The sequence below is a fragment of the Meles meles genome, chromosome 6 (assembly GCF_922984935.1).
Source record: "Meles meles chromosome 6, mMelMel3.1 paternal haplotype, whole genome shotgun sequence".
NCBI lineage: Eukaryota > Metazoa > Chordata > Mammalia > Carnivora > Mustelidae > Meles > Meles meles.
Genome location: NC_060071.1, coordinates 77703574 through 77719160, shown reverse-complemented (window position 1 = coordinate 77719160; position 15587 = coordinate 77703574). Strand labels below are relative to the sequence as shown.

General features: G+C 58.6%; 2 protein-coding genes across 9 annotated transcripts in view; both read left to right on the top strand.

Annotated features, from left to right (window-relative positions):
* ACIN1 (apoptotic chromatin condensation inducer 1) overlaps nt 1-4248 on the top strand; it is a 34022-nt gene extending 29774 nt beyond the window's left edge. For all 7 annotated transcript variants that reach the window (XM_046007360.1, XM_046007358.1, XM_046007356.1 and 4 more), the window contains 7 exons: nt 170-311; nt 845-990; nt 1370-1477; nt 1617-1724; nt 1966-2290; nt 2402-2502; nt 3311-4248. In XM_046007360.1, coding sequence (XP_045863316.1) covers nt 170-311; nt 845-990; nt 1370-1477; nt 1617-1724; nt 1966-2290; nt 2402-2502; nt 3311-3637 — 1257 coding nt within the window. In that variant the 3' untranslated portion in view covers nt 3638-4248. The remainder of the gene's footprint in view (nt 1-169; nt 312-844; nt 991-1369; nt 1478-1616; nt 1725-1965; nt 2291-2401; nt 2503-3310) is intronic.
* Nucleotides 4249-5213: 965 nt separating this feature from the next.
* On the top strand, nt 5214-15289 carry CDH24 (cadherin 24). 2 transcript variants are annotated; one of them, XM_046007092.1, is made up of 13 exons: nt 5214-5397; nt 6936-7240; nt 7546-7726; nt 7882-8001; nt 8075-8242; nt 8415-8602; nt 9000-9253; nt 10191-10327; nt 12566-12687; nt 12769-12880; nt 13111-13359; nt 13927-14962; nt 15061-15289. In XM_046007092.1, the coding sequence occupies exons 2-12, from the start codon at nt 7040-7042 to the stop codon at nt 14424-14426; spliced, it is 2232 nt and encodes a 743-aa protein (XP_045863048.1). In that variant the 5' UTR covers nt 5214-5397; nt 6936-7039; the 3' UTR covers nt 14427-14962; nt 15061-15289. The 2 variants fall into 2 exon arrangements, with proteins under 2 accessions (XP_045863048.1, XP_045863047.1); XM_046007091.1 differs by having other exon boundaries at nt 7432-7726.
* Nucleotides 15290-15587: the final 298 nt, after the last annotated feature.

Genomic DNA, 15587 nt, shown 5'->3' with positions numbered 1-15587 from the left:
ATGGCAGAGCTGAGGCATTCATAATCCCAGGATCCAGTGGAGGAGACTGAAATCTTCCCCTAGTGGAGGGAACATGCTAGGTTGACTGTCCCACCCTCTCTCAGGAAACCAGAGGTGGAGAAGAATGGGCCAGTTTGGTGTTTAAGAGTTCCTCCGTTATACCTTACAGGTAGTACCTGCAGAGGGCCAGGAGAATGGGCAAAGGGAAGAAGAGGAAGAAGAGAAGGAGCCTGAAGCAGAACCCCCTATACCTCCCCAGGTTTCAGTAGAGGTGGCCTTGCCCCCGCCTGTGGAGCATGAAGTAAAAAAAGGTGGGTGAAGCCTGCAGCTCCTTGAATCCCCAGAGCACTTTATTTGGACCTCTTTGAAAGCCTTTAATGTTTCCTGCTTTTTATTCTAGTGTTTGGCATCTCTGTTTTACCTTCCTCTCCTAGTTAGTAAGCTGCTTGAGAGCTAGGTTTGAATCTGTGAATCTCCATAATGAGCTTTGCCTAGATAGTACCTTTTTTTTTTTTTTTTAAAGATTTTATTTATTTGACAGAGATAGGAGAACACGTCGGCAGAGCGGCAGGCAGAGGGAGAGGGAGAAGCAGGCTTCCCGCCGAGCAGGGAGCCTCGAAACAGACTCGATGCCAGGATCCTGGGACCATGACCTGAGCCAAAGGCAGACGCTTAACTGACTGAGCCAGCCAGGCACCCTGCCTAGACAGTACCTGGCACATTGTAGGCACTCAGCACAGGTGGAAGAGTGACTGCTTGGTAGGGAGTAAGAGAAAGGCGTAGCAGAGGTAAGAGAGCTAGCGTTGCTCCCTGCTGAAATCTGTTCATGTGCTCTTTTTGATAGTGACTTTAGGAGATACTTTAACTCGACGTTCCATTAGCCAGCAAAAGTCTGGAGTTTCCATTACAATTGATGACCCAGTCCGAACTGCTCAGGTGCCCTCCCCACCCCGGGGCAAGATCAGTAACATCGTCCACATCTCCAATTTGGTGAGTTGGAGTCATTTTCCATAGCACAGTCTTGTTCAGTGGTTAAAAGTTTGAGCTTTGCATTCCTGTTACTTATCTTCCACTCCTAGATCTGCCAGTTACTCACTAATTGAGTGACTTAATCTCTCACAGCCAGTCTCCTCATCTGAAAAATGGGGACGAAGTATGAGCCTACAGGGCTGTCTGGAGGATTTACAGAGGGCTTGGCACATAGAGTCTCCCTTAGTGTTACTGCTTTTCGCTCCTCTCACACTCACCCCTCTGCACCCACACTCTGAAGTTGTACTCCTGTGCCAGAGACTTGGGGAAGCTGAAGACTAGTTATAGGAGTGTTGTTATTGCCTTCTTCAAGACCTGGAAACTCCATTTTCCTTGGCAGGTGCGCCCCTTCACTTTAGGCCAACTAAAGGAATTGTTGGGCCGGACAGGAACTCTGGTGGAAGAGGCCTTCTGGATTGACAAGATCAAATCTCACTGCTTTGTAACGGTGAGTGGGGGAAGCTGATTTTCTAGGTTGTGGCGCATATTTCCTTTTGTAACCAATGTGGGCAGGTTCGAGAGCATTGTGGCAAGTGGGAGGGATTGAGGCCTCTTGTGACCCTCTGTCTTCTCCCTTCCTCCACCAGTATTCAACAGTAGAAGAAGCAGTTGCCACTCGCACAGCTCTACATGGGGTCAAATGGCCCCAGTCCAATCCCAAATTCCTTTGTGCAGACTACGCCGAGCAAGATGAGGTAAGAAACCTAGGGAAAGGAAGGAGGAGAGGGGCAGGGAAGGCCATTATCTGCTAGAATCCAGCTGAGATCCTGGCCAAACCTGCAGTCACTGAGATTCCTTCTCCCTCTTCTCCCTACCCCTTGGTTCCTTTCGTTGAACCATGGGGCTCCAAAATCTGTCTGCCCTGATACCTGGGCTCCTTCAGTGGGAGGGTTATCCTCTCCATCCTGACTGTCCTTGTCCCTCCTCTACCCACAGCTGGATTATCACCGGGGCCTCTTGGTGGACCGTCCCTCTGAAACTAAGACAGAGGAGCAGGGGGTACCACGGCCCCTGCACCCCCCGCCCCCACCCCCAGCCCAGCCACCACAGCACCCCCGGGCAGAGCAGCGGGAGCAGGAGCGGGCGGTGCGGGAACAGTGGGCAGAGCGGGAACGGGAAATGGAGCGGCGGGAACGAACTCGATCAGAGCGTGAATGGGATCGGGACAAAGTTCGAGAAGGGCCCCGTTCCCGATCACGGTCCCGTGACCGCCGCCGCAAGGAACGTGCGAAGTCTAAAGAAAAGAAGAGTGAGAAGAAAGGTACTTAGCTGTGGGGACACACATACCTGCTAGTAGGTGGGAAAGGAACCCAAATGGGATGGGACACAGGGTCATAGGGCATAAGGTCTCACTCCCTTCCTTCCACCTCAGAGAAAGCTCAGGAGGAACCGCCTGCCAAGCTGCTGGACGATCTTTTCCGTAAGACTAAGGCAGCTCCCTGCATCTACTGGCTCCCACTGACTGACAGCCAGGTGAGTGCCCACTTCATGCTCCACTCGGAGTAGCAGCCAGGCCTTGTGGAGGTGCAGGGAGAGGCACTTGACTACTGGGATGCTTAGGGCCCAGGTATCGGCATAGGATAATAAGGGAGGAAACGATGCATCACGGTAAGGCAGTTTGAAGAACCAGGTGACTACGCCACAGAGAAGCCAAACCTGAGAGTGTAAAGGTCAACATGAAGACAGGAACTGGGTTTGTGCATCTAGGAAGCTAACTGTGCTGACCATCCTTGGAAATTGGTTTCAGCTAGCTGAGAAACCATTTCTTTGCTTTTCTGTTTCTAGGATTTTTTGCCCTTTTTTTTTTTTTTTCAATTTTTTATTTATTTAGTAAGTAATCTGTACAGCAGATGTGGGGCTCAAACTCACAACCCCAAGAACAAGAATTGCATGCTCTTCCAACTGAGCCAGCCAGGCAGTCCTAGGATTTTTTGCTTTTTTAAATATAAGTTTCTTTGTAATGAGCCGTTTTGGGAATTTGAGGCTGGTGTACTCTGCTGAAGGGAAAAGTAGTTTGTTCCCATCTGAGCAGCCAGGGAAATACCAGAGGTGGGGCATGGGGCATGGATGGTGCCCGCTGCCTATCATGGGTATAAAAGGCAAATACTTGGGGGGATTAGGCCCAGAGACAAAGATGTGATTGCTGACAACCCCATTCCTGCTTAACGGCAAAGCGGGCAGTGATCCTGAGCTAGGGCAGGTTCCAGGGACATACAGACAAAGCGGGACTGGCATGAGTGGGGCTGAGATCCCTCTTCTCTGCCTTTGCTACCTGCTGCAGATTGTTCAGAAGGAGGCAGAGCGGGCTGAACGGGCCAAGGAACGGGAGAAGCGGCGAAAGGAGCAAGAAGAGGAAGAGCAAAAGGAGCGGGAGAAGGAAGCAGAACGGGAACGGAACCGACAGCTGGAGCGGGAGAAGCGTCGAGAGCACAGCCGAGAGAGGGACAGGGAGCGAGAGAGGGACAGGGAGCGGGACAGGGGTGATCGAGATCGGGATAGGGAGAGGGACCGGGAGCGAGGCAGGGAGAGGGACCGCAGAGATACCAAGCGCCACAGCAGGAGCCGGAGTCGGAGCACACCTGTGCGGGACCGGGGTGGGCGCCGCTAGCCAGGAACACACGAGGGAGAGCTGCAGGCATCAGCCACCCTGCCCTGGGGGGTTTGAGGCCACAGAGGGATAGGTACAATCTCCACCGCCCTAGAACCAGGGGTCTTTCACACCATTTACCCAGTACTCAAGTATGGCTGCCACCTGTCCCCACATACCAAATGGAGCAGTGGCTGTCTTTCCCCCCAAAGCCCCACCCCCGTAACCTATCTCTTGGGAGTTAACCCTCTCCTCCCTCTCATTTCCCATTGTTGAGTCTGAGAGGGAAGAGCTAGGTTAGGGATGGAGGTGGTTGGCCCAGAGGTGGGGAACAGCTAGGAGCCCCTGACCTCTCATTTTTTCCTCCATCCTGCTCACCACCTCCTTTGGGTACTCACAACCCCCTCTTGGGAACAGCCGGGGCCAGGACTGGGTCACCTATGAGCTGAATCAGCATCTCCTCCTGAGTCCCAGGGCCCCTGCAGTTCCCAGTCTCTTCTGTCCTGCAGCCCTTGCCTCCTGCCCACCGGTTCCACTTTATATCCACCTTTTCCTTTTGTTCAATTTTTATTTTTATTTTTTTTATTATTAAATGATGTGGTCTATGGAAAAATAATAAAAATCTGACTTAGTTTTAAGTAGTGTGTGTGACTGGCTTTCCTTGGGCAGGGCCTGGGGGAGAGCCAAACTGAATGGAAAAGGACGGCTCAGCACCGAGGCACCATTGCTTTCGCTCCATACCCTCGTTTAGGCAGGCTGCGGCTTCCTGGAGCAGGAAATTCCCACCCTCCGTCTCTGCCTTGGGTCTATCCACATTACCACAGAGCGGCCCGGCGAGAACAAGGGAGCGAGACGGATCCCACCAATCCCACACCCCAATCCACCCCCCGCCGGGAGGCCAGAGGGGAAGATCCCTGGGAAGAGGAGGGTCCCAGACCAGGTTCCCAGTCCCAGGTTAGAGGCGTTTAGTCACCTGCTCGCCACCTGCAAGGCGCCTCCCACAGCGGCCGCCAGGGGGCAGCAGCCACTCGCTCAGTGGGAGCCTGTAAATGAGCTTCCCAAAAAGGCTCCACTCCCCACCGCCGTCCCCTCCCGCCGCTGTCGTGCCTCGGTCCCTGACCTGCTCCCTGGGCCCAGCCTGCGGACTCCCTGGACCCTTCTGCCGGCCTTAAGCGCTCCCCAGTCGGCCAGCTGTGGTGCCGCGCACCGGCTCCCCAAATGCCGCCTCCTTGCGGCCGGGGTCCACAGCAGCCCCAGACGCTGCCCCGGGAGCTGGAGCCGGCCTCTCTGCGGCCGGCGCCTAATTCCCCGCCTCGCCGCTCGCTCGCCTTTCGACCCGCGGCGGGGGACGTGCGGGGACGCTCCCGGCTGCACCCTCCCCGCCAGCCCTTCGGAGACGGCCTGGCGCCGAGGCCTGGACGTCCTCCCGCCCGAGTGCCCCGCCGGGCGCTGCGGGCCCGGCCCGGGAGGGGCGCCGCATCTGTATGCGCCCGGCGGCCAGGCAGCGCCGCCCCCGCCCCCGCCGCGCGGGCCCGGGCTGGCCGGGGAGGGTCGGAGGCTGGGCTCTCTCCCGCGCGCCGCGGAGCCGCCTCGCTCCTCCGCAGGCGGAGCCTCCTTCCCCCGCCCCCTCCGTCTCGCTCCCTTGTTCTCGCCGGGGCCGCTCAGACCTGCAGCGGAGCCGCGGCGCCCGCTCGGATCGGCTTGGGGCTGCGCCCCTGGGACCCGGCGAAGGGGGCTGGCGGGGACGCTCCCCGCCGGCCTGGGCCCCTCGGCACTGTCAGGTAAGGGCGCCTATCCCGGAGCCCGGGGTCGGGAACCCGCGGAGGGACAGCAGGGGGCCCGCAGCCTGCGGGTGTCTTAAGAGCGGTGCGCTCCGCGGCTGGGAGCCCACTGCCGATTCCCTTCTCCCGCGCTCTACCTCTTTCCCTTCTTCCCTCGCACCTCTCTCCCTCCTTTCCCCATTTTCCTCTTCCTCGGTTTCTCTTCACCTTCCTTCTCTCTGCCTGTTTGCCTCCTCTGCCCCTTCCCTCTCCTTACCCTGTCTTTCTTCACACCCTCTTCCTCTTTGCCTTTTTCTTCCTCTACCTTTCCTTTCCTGTCTTTCTCTTTGCCTTTTCCCGCTCTCCTTTCCTTCCCCCGTACCTTCCCCTCTCGCCTCCTCTTTCCTTGCCTCTATCCTGTTTCCCACTCCTCCAGCCCTTTCCTCTCCTTGTCCCGCCTCCCGCTTGGTCCCCGCTTCCCTCTTCCCTCTCTTCCCCCCGGGAGGGAAAGGACTGGCAGGTGTGTGTCTGCTCTGGGGGAGGAGGGGCAGCAGCCACAGCTACCTGAAGGGTACCCCCAGGAGGAGAGGGAGGAGACAGCAGTGGGAAGGGTCCTCTCTCTGACTCCATTCCTTGAAGCCCCTCCTGGCTGCCCCCTGTCTCAGATCGAAGTTCCAGAGGCCTGCTCTGCCCCCCTCTGCTGAGGGCTGCCCCCCACCTGCCCATCACTTGCAGAAAACCCCTCTGCCACCCCACCACCACCACCATTCCCAAACCTGTTACCTATGACTCCTCTCTGCCTGTCAGACACCCAGGCTGCCTCCTTTGATCTCTCTCCTTGTGTCTCTTGCTGCCATTCTGTCTCGGTCTGTGCCGGACAGTGCCTGAGTCTGGGTCTCACCATCACTAACACTGAGTCTGTAGTCTCTGCTCTCCTCTCCCAGCCTCCTGGCCCTGCCCCCGGCTCTACACCCTCTTCTTTTGGCTCTGCCCCCCCCCCCTGCCTCAGGAGCCCAGTTCCCCTTCAAGGACTTCAGCTGACAGTGTGGGCTGGGAGCAGGTTCGGGAGAGGTGGGGTTCCCGGTGGAGGAGGGACTTTCACAGGCTCTCAACCCTGTCTTGGGCTGCACACCTTCTCCTAGCTCAGCCTGACCCCAGACACCCTGAGACCACACCTCCATGAGTCCCAGCCCCTGGATTTTAAGCCCTTTCCCTGGTAGTCCCCAACGCCTCCAGCCCCCGGGGTACATGGCCAACCTGGAATAACAGGGGCCAGATCTGGGGTTCCAAACCTACCCCGCATCTCCCCTCCTGTTTTCTTCCCTCACTTCTCTACTCAGAGTTGACTGGTCAGAGATTTATCAGCTTGTAGGGCTGGAGGTGAATACAGGCAGAGCCTGGATGGAGGGAAGGATCAGACTGTCTGCTCTGTCTCCGTCTGGGTTCTGGGTAGTGGGGTGTCTGGTTTCCTGGAGGTCTGATCTTCAGCCTCTAACTTTGGTTGGGGGACGGGGAGAGTTAAGGGTTTCCTTGACCCTGAACAGCTACCTGTCCTACAGGTGTGGATCCATGGGGTAGCCCCAACGCCTCTGCCCTTCTGGCCCGGTCAGCTCATGCCTCAGTACCTGGGGACAGTGACCAGAGCCCTGGCTGGAGCCCAAACATGTGGGGCCTGGTGAGGCTCCTGCTGGCCTGGCTGGGTGGCTGGGGCTGCATGGGGCGCCTGGCAGCCCCAGCCCGGGCCTGGGCAGGGTCCCGGGGGGGCCCAGGACCAGTGCTGCTGCGGAACCGAAGGAGCTGGGTGTGGAACCAGTTCTTTGTCATTGAGGAATATGCGGGTCCAGAGCCTGTCCTTATTGGTAAGGTAAGGACCAGCCCTCCCCAGGTCTGCCCTGACTCTCGAGGCCCTTAGGCCCAACCCTGCAACTTCATCACTTCTTCAATGACCTTGGTCCCTCAGGACTCCCAACACTCCACCCAGTCATAGACCTAGACTCTTTAACCTTTCTGTCCCCATGCTTGGAACCTGCTGCCGTTTTTCCCTGACCCCTACAGCTGCACTCGGATGTGGACAGGGGCGAGGGCCGCACCAAGTACCTGCTGACCGGGGAGGGGGCAGGCACTGTATTTGTGATTGATGAGGCCACAGGCAATATCCATGTCACCAAGAGCCTGGACCGGGAGGAGAAGGCACAGTACGTGCTGCTGGCCCAAGCTGTGGACCGAGCCTCCAACCGGCCTCTGGAGCCCCCGTCAGAGTTTATCATCAAGGTGCAAGACATTAATGACAACCCACCTATCTTTCCCCTCGGGCCCTACCATGCCACGGTGCCTGAGATGTCCAATGTCGGTGAGTACCCCAACTCTGACCATCCCAGATCCCGTCCCCTGGAGAACCCTCACCTCTCCTTCCTGCATTGCTGTCATGTCTGGGTCCCCCCTCATTTGCTGTTCTTTCCCACCTGGCCCTGCCCCTGCTGAGTGGGGTGCCGGGATCCCCCACAGGGACATCAGTGATCCAGGTGACTGCTCACGATGCCGATGACCCCAGCTACGGGAACAGCGCCAAGCTTGTGTACACCGTGCTGGATGGACTGCCCTTCTTCTCTGTGGACCCCCAGACTGGTGAGGCTAGAGCTCGGAGCCTGGTAGGGCAGCCATGCGAACAGGCACCCCCTGACCCGTCGTCTCTCCCTAGGAGTGGTACGGACAGCCATCCCCAACATGGACCGGGAGACGCAGGAGGAGTTCTTGGTGGTGATTCAGGCCAAGGACATGGGTGGCCACATGGGGGGGCTGTCGGGCAGCACGACGGTGACTGTCACCCTCAGCGATGTCAACGATAACCCCCCCAAGTTCCCTCAGAGTAAGGGGCCAGTGCTGTTCCCAGAGCCGTCCTTTGTCTGCCCCCACCCACAAAGCCTCCCGAGAAGCTTTCCCTCCTCACCCCTCCCCCAACCAGACCCCAAGAGAAGGAAGCGCTGGGAGAAGGAGGAGGGCTGGGGATCTAAGATGTCTCCCCTCCGTCCCCACTCAAGGCCTATACCAGTTCTCTGTGGTGGAGACGGCTGGGCCAGGCACCCTGGTGGGCCGGTTGCGGGCCCAGGACCCAGATCTGGGGGACAATGCCCTCATGGCCTACAGCATCCTGGATGGAGAGGGGTCTGAAGCCTTCAGCATCAGCACGGACTCCCAGGGTCGAGACGGGCTCCTCACTGTCCGCAAGGTTAGCCTCCTGTCTGCTAACACTTGCTCATACTGCCTCTTGCCCCATGAAGCTCCCTTCTAACTGGTCTGGAACAGACTTGGGACCACTGCATTGAAGCTTAGAGATCACGGTTATCTGGTCATCTTTCAGATGAGGGACTGGGGCGAGCAAGGGGGAAAGCCTGACTCGGGACTATTCGTTTAGCCCATCTATGATGGAGGTGGGGGCAGACCTAGGGTCCCAGGCTAAGTAATCTGCCTCACCCTGACCACCATGGCCACAGCCCCTCGGTGCCTACATCTCCTCTCAGGAGGGCGGAGCACTGGATGCTGGGGAGGGGACCTCTCAACTTCCAGGAGCTGGGGCCTGCCCTGGTCTCCACGTGCCTCAGTCACTCCACCTCCTCTCCTCATAGCTCCTGGACTTCGAGACCCGGCGCTCCTATTCCTTCCGCGTGGAGGCTACCAACACCCTCATTGACCCAGCCTACCTGCGGCGAGGGCCCTTCAAGGACGTGGCCTCCGTGCGCGTGGCTGTGCAGGACGCCCCAGAGCCACCTGCCTTCTCCCAGGCTGCCTATCACCTGGCAGTGCCTGAGAACAAAGCTCCCGGGACGCTGGTGGGCCAGGTCTCAGCAGCGGACCTGGATTCCCCAGCCAGCCCGATCAGGTGAGCTGGGACGGGGCAGGGAAAGGGCCGGGCTCGGGGGAGGAGCCCAGTGGCCGACTATTCCCACCGAGGCTGGGCACCTCCTGGCAGAGGTCTCCCTCCCTGCAGGGCTGAGGGCCTGGGAAGGCCTGGAGGTCCCGGCTAGCTCCGCCCCCCCAGGTCCACCCATCCCTCTGGGAGGATAGCAGTGGCGCCTCCCAGTGGCGGTGCAAGCAGATGCAAGCTCCTCTGATGTGCGCTCTCGCTGGATGGCCGGCTACCACAACTGGTCACTCCTTTGGCGCTGCACACTTTACCCACTTGGGAACATTCAGTTCTCACAACGGGCCTTTGAAGTAGGCACGGTCATCCCCAGTCGTTTTAGAGGCCAGGCCCGGACAGCTTAAGTTCCTTGCCCAAGGTCACACAGTCAGGAAACAGCAGAGCTGGGACTCAAATCCAGATTTGTCTGCCTTGAGAAGAGCCGCTCTTCCCACCTTTCAGCATCCTGGCCACGGAAATGAGGGAGGTGCTGGTGTCACTTCCATCTGGGTTGAGTAAACAGAGGTTAAATGATTCACCCAAGGTCACACAGCTGGTCTGAGGCAGAGCAAGCCTGGGGTCTCTGGATCCCTAGAATAGAGCCCAAAAGTCAGAAAGACAGGCTGTTTATCCCCTTCCACCTCCTTCAGTTTCTCCCCCACCAGGAAACCCAGTCTCCCTGAGTCTTAGGACCGGTGTTTAATGTCCATAACTTCCCCAAGCCATTTGTCTTTTAAGGGGACCCTAATGTGAATCATGGCTCTGGGTACCCTGGGCATGTTCAGCCCAGTGAGCTCGGGCCCTCTGCCCAGAAGAGCCAAGAGGCCCAGCAAGACAAACAGAAGGGAGGGGGGCCTAGCAGCAAGCTCCAGTGCTGCCCACAGATCAGCCTCCAGCTCCACTCCATCTTCCCCAGATACTCCATCCTCCCCCACTCGGATCCAGAGCGCTGCTTCTCCATCGAGCCTGAAGACGGCACCATCCGCACAGTGGTGCCTCTGGACCGCGAGGCTCGCGTCTGGCACAACCTCACGGTCTTGGCCACGGAGCTCGGTGAGGAGTCCCGGGCCTCCAGGAGACGGGGAAGGCAGCAGGCGCCTGGCAGAGGAGCTGTCCCTGAGCGGGGAAGGGGGAGGCAGTCACTGCCAGCAGTCCTCACCAGTGTACAGGGCTGCCTTCCCAGCCTGGATCACCACCGCCAGGCAGGCTTCCTGGTCTCTGAGGCTGGGCTGGCCTGGGCACAATGCATCTGTCTGCGTATTGCCCTGATTTTAAATTCACTCCCATACCTGGTTTTCCCCAACCGAGAAACCTCAAATTACTCCTGAGTCCTGGGAAACCCCAATCTGCACCCTGGCAGACCCTGCCATCCCTGCTGTCTGCTTCAGGCTGAAGCCAGGGTGGGGCTGGGCCCCTTCTCTGGAGGCTGACGGGGGGGGGGGGGGGGGGGTTCCAGCAGCCCCTCCCCAGGATGCCCTGCAGAGAGCCCTCAAGGCGGGGGAGAGGGCCAGCTCCTGCCCCTGTCAGCCACCAGTTGCCAGCAGCATGCTTTGGCTCTGGGCTGCCATGGCCTGTGGAGGCAGGGACACCTCCCTTCCCTCTGTGAACCTCCCCTTATCACTCCTGCTCACACCCCAGGGCCTCCTGCATTTGCCTTCTGTGTCCTGTCTCTGGGAACTGTCATTGTGTGCATGAGATGTTTGTACACGGCAGCGAAGAGCTCTGTGTATGCGCACACGTGAGTGCAGACCTATGTGTGTGTATAATTCCGTGTGTGTAACAGTTCATATATACCCACACGTATTTGTGTGTGTAGTTGAGCAGATAGGATGTTTGTGCGAATGTGTGATTAGAGGTGTATAAGGATTGGTACAGGTGGCTGTTTGTAGATATCGTTTTGTGTATGTGAGTGTTCGTGGACAAAGAATTTATGACTTATTGTGTACCAAGTACTGTTCAACTGTGTACACATTAGTACCAAATGTGGATCGCTTCACGTAATCACCGCCACAGCTTTATGAGGGAGGTACGATTACTTCCCCACTCGAAAATAAGGAGACTCAGACAAAGAGAAGTTAAGTAGCTGCCCAAGGTCATGCTGCTGTGAAGGGGCAGAGCCTGAGACCCTGTGAGGCTGTGGAGTCAGAGCACTTATCCCTGCCACCATGTTACCTCTTATGTATAGAAGAAGGTCATGTTTATGGCCCCGTCACTGTGTGTTACGTGGCGTTACATGCGTGTCTGTCCATGTGAATGTCCCTGTGTGTATGCAGTGCTTGGAGTTGCCTGTGTATACATAGCTAGCCATTTGTGTGTGTGTGTGTGTGTGTGTGTGTGTGTGTGTGTGTATTTCCCTCTCTGTCTTCTCACCCTCCCACCAAATCCTGCTCTCCAGCGAACCCTAAGATCAACTAGCAGGCCTAGGACCCTTATTGCAGAGAAGGAATGGAGTCCCGAACCCTTAGCCAGGGAGCCCACGCAAGCCTCCCTTGCATAGGCGGGGACCTTGGCCCTCTCCCCAGGGCCAGCCAGCTCTCTCCCCACCTGGGAGAGGACTAAAGAGTCTGGGGGGCTCAGCCAGGAGAAGTGGGCACCAGCCTGGGCAGGGATACCTGCCTTGCATTCTTCCTTGGATGACATTGGCAGTGAGGAGCAAGTCAGGGTGATGACCGGGAACAACCTGATGAAGGGTTGCATGAAGAAGGGGGCCTGTGTCTGCCTGTGGCCCAGGTTGGCCTGGCTCCCCAAGGCCAGGTTTAAGTGTTACTCATGGCTATACGGTAGCCTTCCGACCGCTGATGGGGCATGTGTGTTTGTGTGTGTGTGTCTGTCTGTCTGTCTCGCGGGTGCTATGTATGAAAATGCATCCTCTCGACCCTGGGGTGAGGGGCGACACTGAATGCACGGGGTGTATCCAACACCCACTCCGTGTATGTTGTATCTGTTGCAAGTGCTGAGTGTACATCGGATATGTGGTATGAATGCCTTTGTTTCATGACTGTGGCCTACATGCATCCTGTGTACACCTTCTGTCCACCTTTCATTTACGGCACACGTACGCCTGCCCTGGGTGCTCCACCCCTCCATGGAATGTACCTTCTGCACCGCACTTATCTTGGCTCCCACCTGAATGTTATCGTATACTCTTGGTGTTGTTCCGTTGTCTCACACCATTTGCCCTGTATGCGCCTGCATGACACGTGTATACACTGGGCGCTACATGGGGCATCTGTGCCCACACACTGTGCATGTTGTGTGAAAACTACTGTGTGTATCATGTTCTGGCTTCAGACAGCTCCGCACAGGCCTCCCGCGTGCAAGTGGCCATCCAGATCCTGGATGAGAACGACAACGCCCCCCAGCTGGCTGAGCCCTACGACACCTTTGTGTGTGATTCGGCAGCCCCCGGCCAGGTGGGCCTCTGTGGCAGAGGGCTCGGGACCTTAAGACCTCCCACTGCCCACTCCATACAAGGCCTGTCTTCTTCCTCCCAGTTGATTCAGGTCATCCGGGCCCTGGACAGAGATGAGGTGGGCAACAGTAGCCGTGTCTCCCTTCAAGGTCCTCTGGGCCCCGATGCCAACTTCACTGTCCGTGATAACCGAGGTGGGTGGCCTCCCTGCTCTCCTGCTCTCCTGCTCCCCTACCACCCCCTAGCCTGGCCTGCCTCACCGCCACCCCCACATCTGGGCCCTCCACCTGACAGAAGGTAGATGTGGATGTGCACACATTTGCTCTTTGCCAACCCTCCCCATGGGAAGCTATCTCCCTGGGCCGTGCCCACCCTACTGGGACCATGTCTCAGGAAGGGGCCCCACACCTTCCCTCTCCCACAGATGGCTCCGCCAGCCTGCTGCTGCCCTCTCGCCCTGCTCCACCCCGCCAGGCACCCTATCTGGTTCCCATAGAACTGTGGGACTGGGGGCAGCCAGCCCTGAGCAGCACCGCCACAGTGACTGTCAGCGTGTGCCGCTGCCGGCCCGATGGCTCAGTGGCTTCCTGCCGGCCCGAGGCTCAGCTCTCACCGGCTGGGCTCAGCACTGGGGCCCTGCTTGCCATCGTCACCTGTGTGGGCACCCTGCTTGGTGAGTTGGGCCACCTCGGGACATAGATGTGGGGTCTGAGCCTGCAGGGTGTCAAGAGAGGGGCCAGGTCCCTGGATCTAGGGAAATCCCCCCCACCCCGGATTGAAGGAAGCCCCATGCCCGGATTTTCCCACTCCCTTGTGTGTCCTAGAGAAGAGCTCTGGCCTCACGTCCCTGACATTACCAACCCACAATGCTAGCCAGAAGCCTTAAAAAACGTTTATTGAAGCCTGACTGGGCGGCACATGGTGCCTGGCACATCACTTGTGCTAGTTCGGATTCATCCTTTCAACAGCCCTAAGGGGGGAATTCATTTTCCCTGTTTTCCACACCAGCCCTCTAAGGGTCAGAGATTCAGAGAAGTGAAGCAACTTCCCAGTCACCCGACGGGTGCAGGGTGAAGTCAGGCCCCAGACGAGGCTTGCCAGGTGTCAAATCCAGGTCTTGGCACCCCGGGCCACACTGTCTCCTCTGTCTCCCAACCTGCCCGCGGTCCAGAAAGGAAGCAGGCCACTGTGCTCCCGGGACCCCGCAGACTCAGCGGGCCTGTGTGCGCCTCTCTCCCAGCCCTGGTAGTGCTCTTCGTGGCCCTGCGGAGGCAGAAGCAGGAAGCGCTGATGGTGCTGGAGGAGGAGGACGTCCGCGAGAACATCATCACCTATGACGACGAGGGTGGCGGTGAAGAGGACACGGAGGCCTTCGACATCAGCGCCCTGCAGAACCCCGACGGGGCGGCCCCGCCGAACCCCGGGCCACCGGCGCGCCGCGACGTCCTGCCCCGGGCCCGGGCACCCCGCCAGCCCCGTCCCCCGGGCCCCGCCGACGTGGCGCAGCTCCTGGCGCTGCGGCTCCGCGAGGCGGACGACGACCCCAGTGTGCCGCCCTACGACTCCGTGCAGGTGTATGGCTACGAGGGCCGAGGCTCCTCCTGCGGCTCGCTCAGCTCCCTTGGCTCCGGCAGTGAGGCGGGGGGCGCCCTCGGCCCAGCCGAGCCGCTGGACGACTGGGGGCCGCTCTTCCGCACCCTGGCCGAGCTGTACGGGGCCAAAGAGCCCCCGGCCCCCTGAGAGCGGGCCCCAGCCCTGCCTGCTGTGGTGGGGCACCCCTCACAGGCCCTCTGAGTGAGCCCCCACCCCCTGGGCTCCAGGCAGGCGGCAGCAGCCTGGGGGCGAGCCCCCCAGGCCTCCTCTCGTCCCTTCTGGGTGTCCCTCTTCCCAGCTTCCCCAGGGCAACCTCCTTCTTACTTCCCTCCTCCCAAGTCGTTGGTTTGTCTCCCTCCAGGGATCTCTGTCTCTTTCTGTAACACTCTCCTGTCTGGGTCTGGATTGTGTGGTTCGACTCTGAATCTCTCTGTTCCTTCACTGTGATTCCACTCTCTCCGTGACTCTGTTTTCGTCTGCCGGATTCTAAATCTCTCCCACACCATCTCTCTGTCTCCCTTGCCCACACACATGCTCTGTGTCTGTCTCCTGCCCACATCTGCCTGCATTCTCTTTGGTCCCTGTGACTGGCTTTTCAGTTATTTCTGTTGTCCATCCCAAAAAGCAAGAGAAACTTCCAGCCACTGCTGCCCACCCTTCTGCAGGGGGATGTTTGGCCCCAGGTCAGTGCCCCTAATTAAGGGGGAGGAGGGAGCAGAGGGATGGCCTGAAGCCCTCCTCCACTCACTGCCTAGAACCCCTGGCTCTCGTGTCTTTACAGACCTGCCCGCATGGTTCCATCCATCACTCATGGCCTCATCCTGGCTCCACTGGACTCCAGCAGAGAGAGGGTACCAGCCCACCTCCCAGGGCAAGAGCTCCAGCCCCCCACATGGCCGCCTCCCTGGAGCTCTACGCAGCTGTTGGCCTGCCCTGGGCATCCCAGCTCTGGGCATTGTCTTGTGTGCTTCCCAGGCCCCAGGGGGAGGGGAGGGGAAGGAAAGGAAAGAGGGAGGCAGCTGGGGAAGGGGAAAAAGGGAGGAAGGGGAGGGGCCTCCATCTCTAATTTCATAATAAACAAACACTTTATTTTCTAAAGCTGGAGCCCTGTTTCCAGTTCTGCATGTGGGTTTCTGTGCAGAGCTTCTCTATGCCAAAAGGTGGAAGGAGAGGCCTGACCCAACCCTGCTGGTTCCTTTCTTCTTTGTGGGGAGTCCACTCCTTTCTTTTTTGGGAGGGCAGGCCACTCAAGTCCCTCTAGCCTGAGGAGGGAGTAAGTACCCCCACTGTGACTCTCCTGTTCCTTGC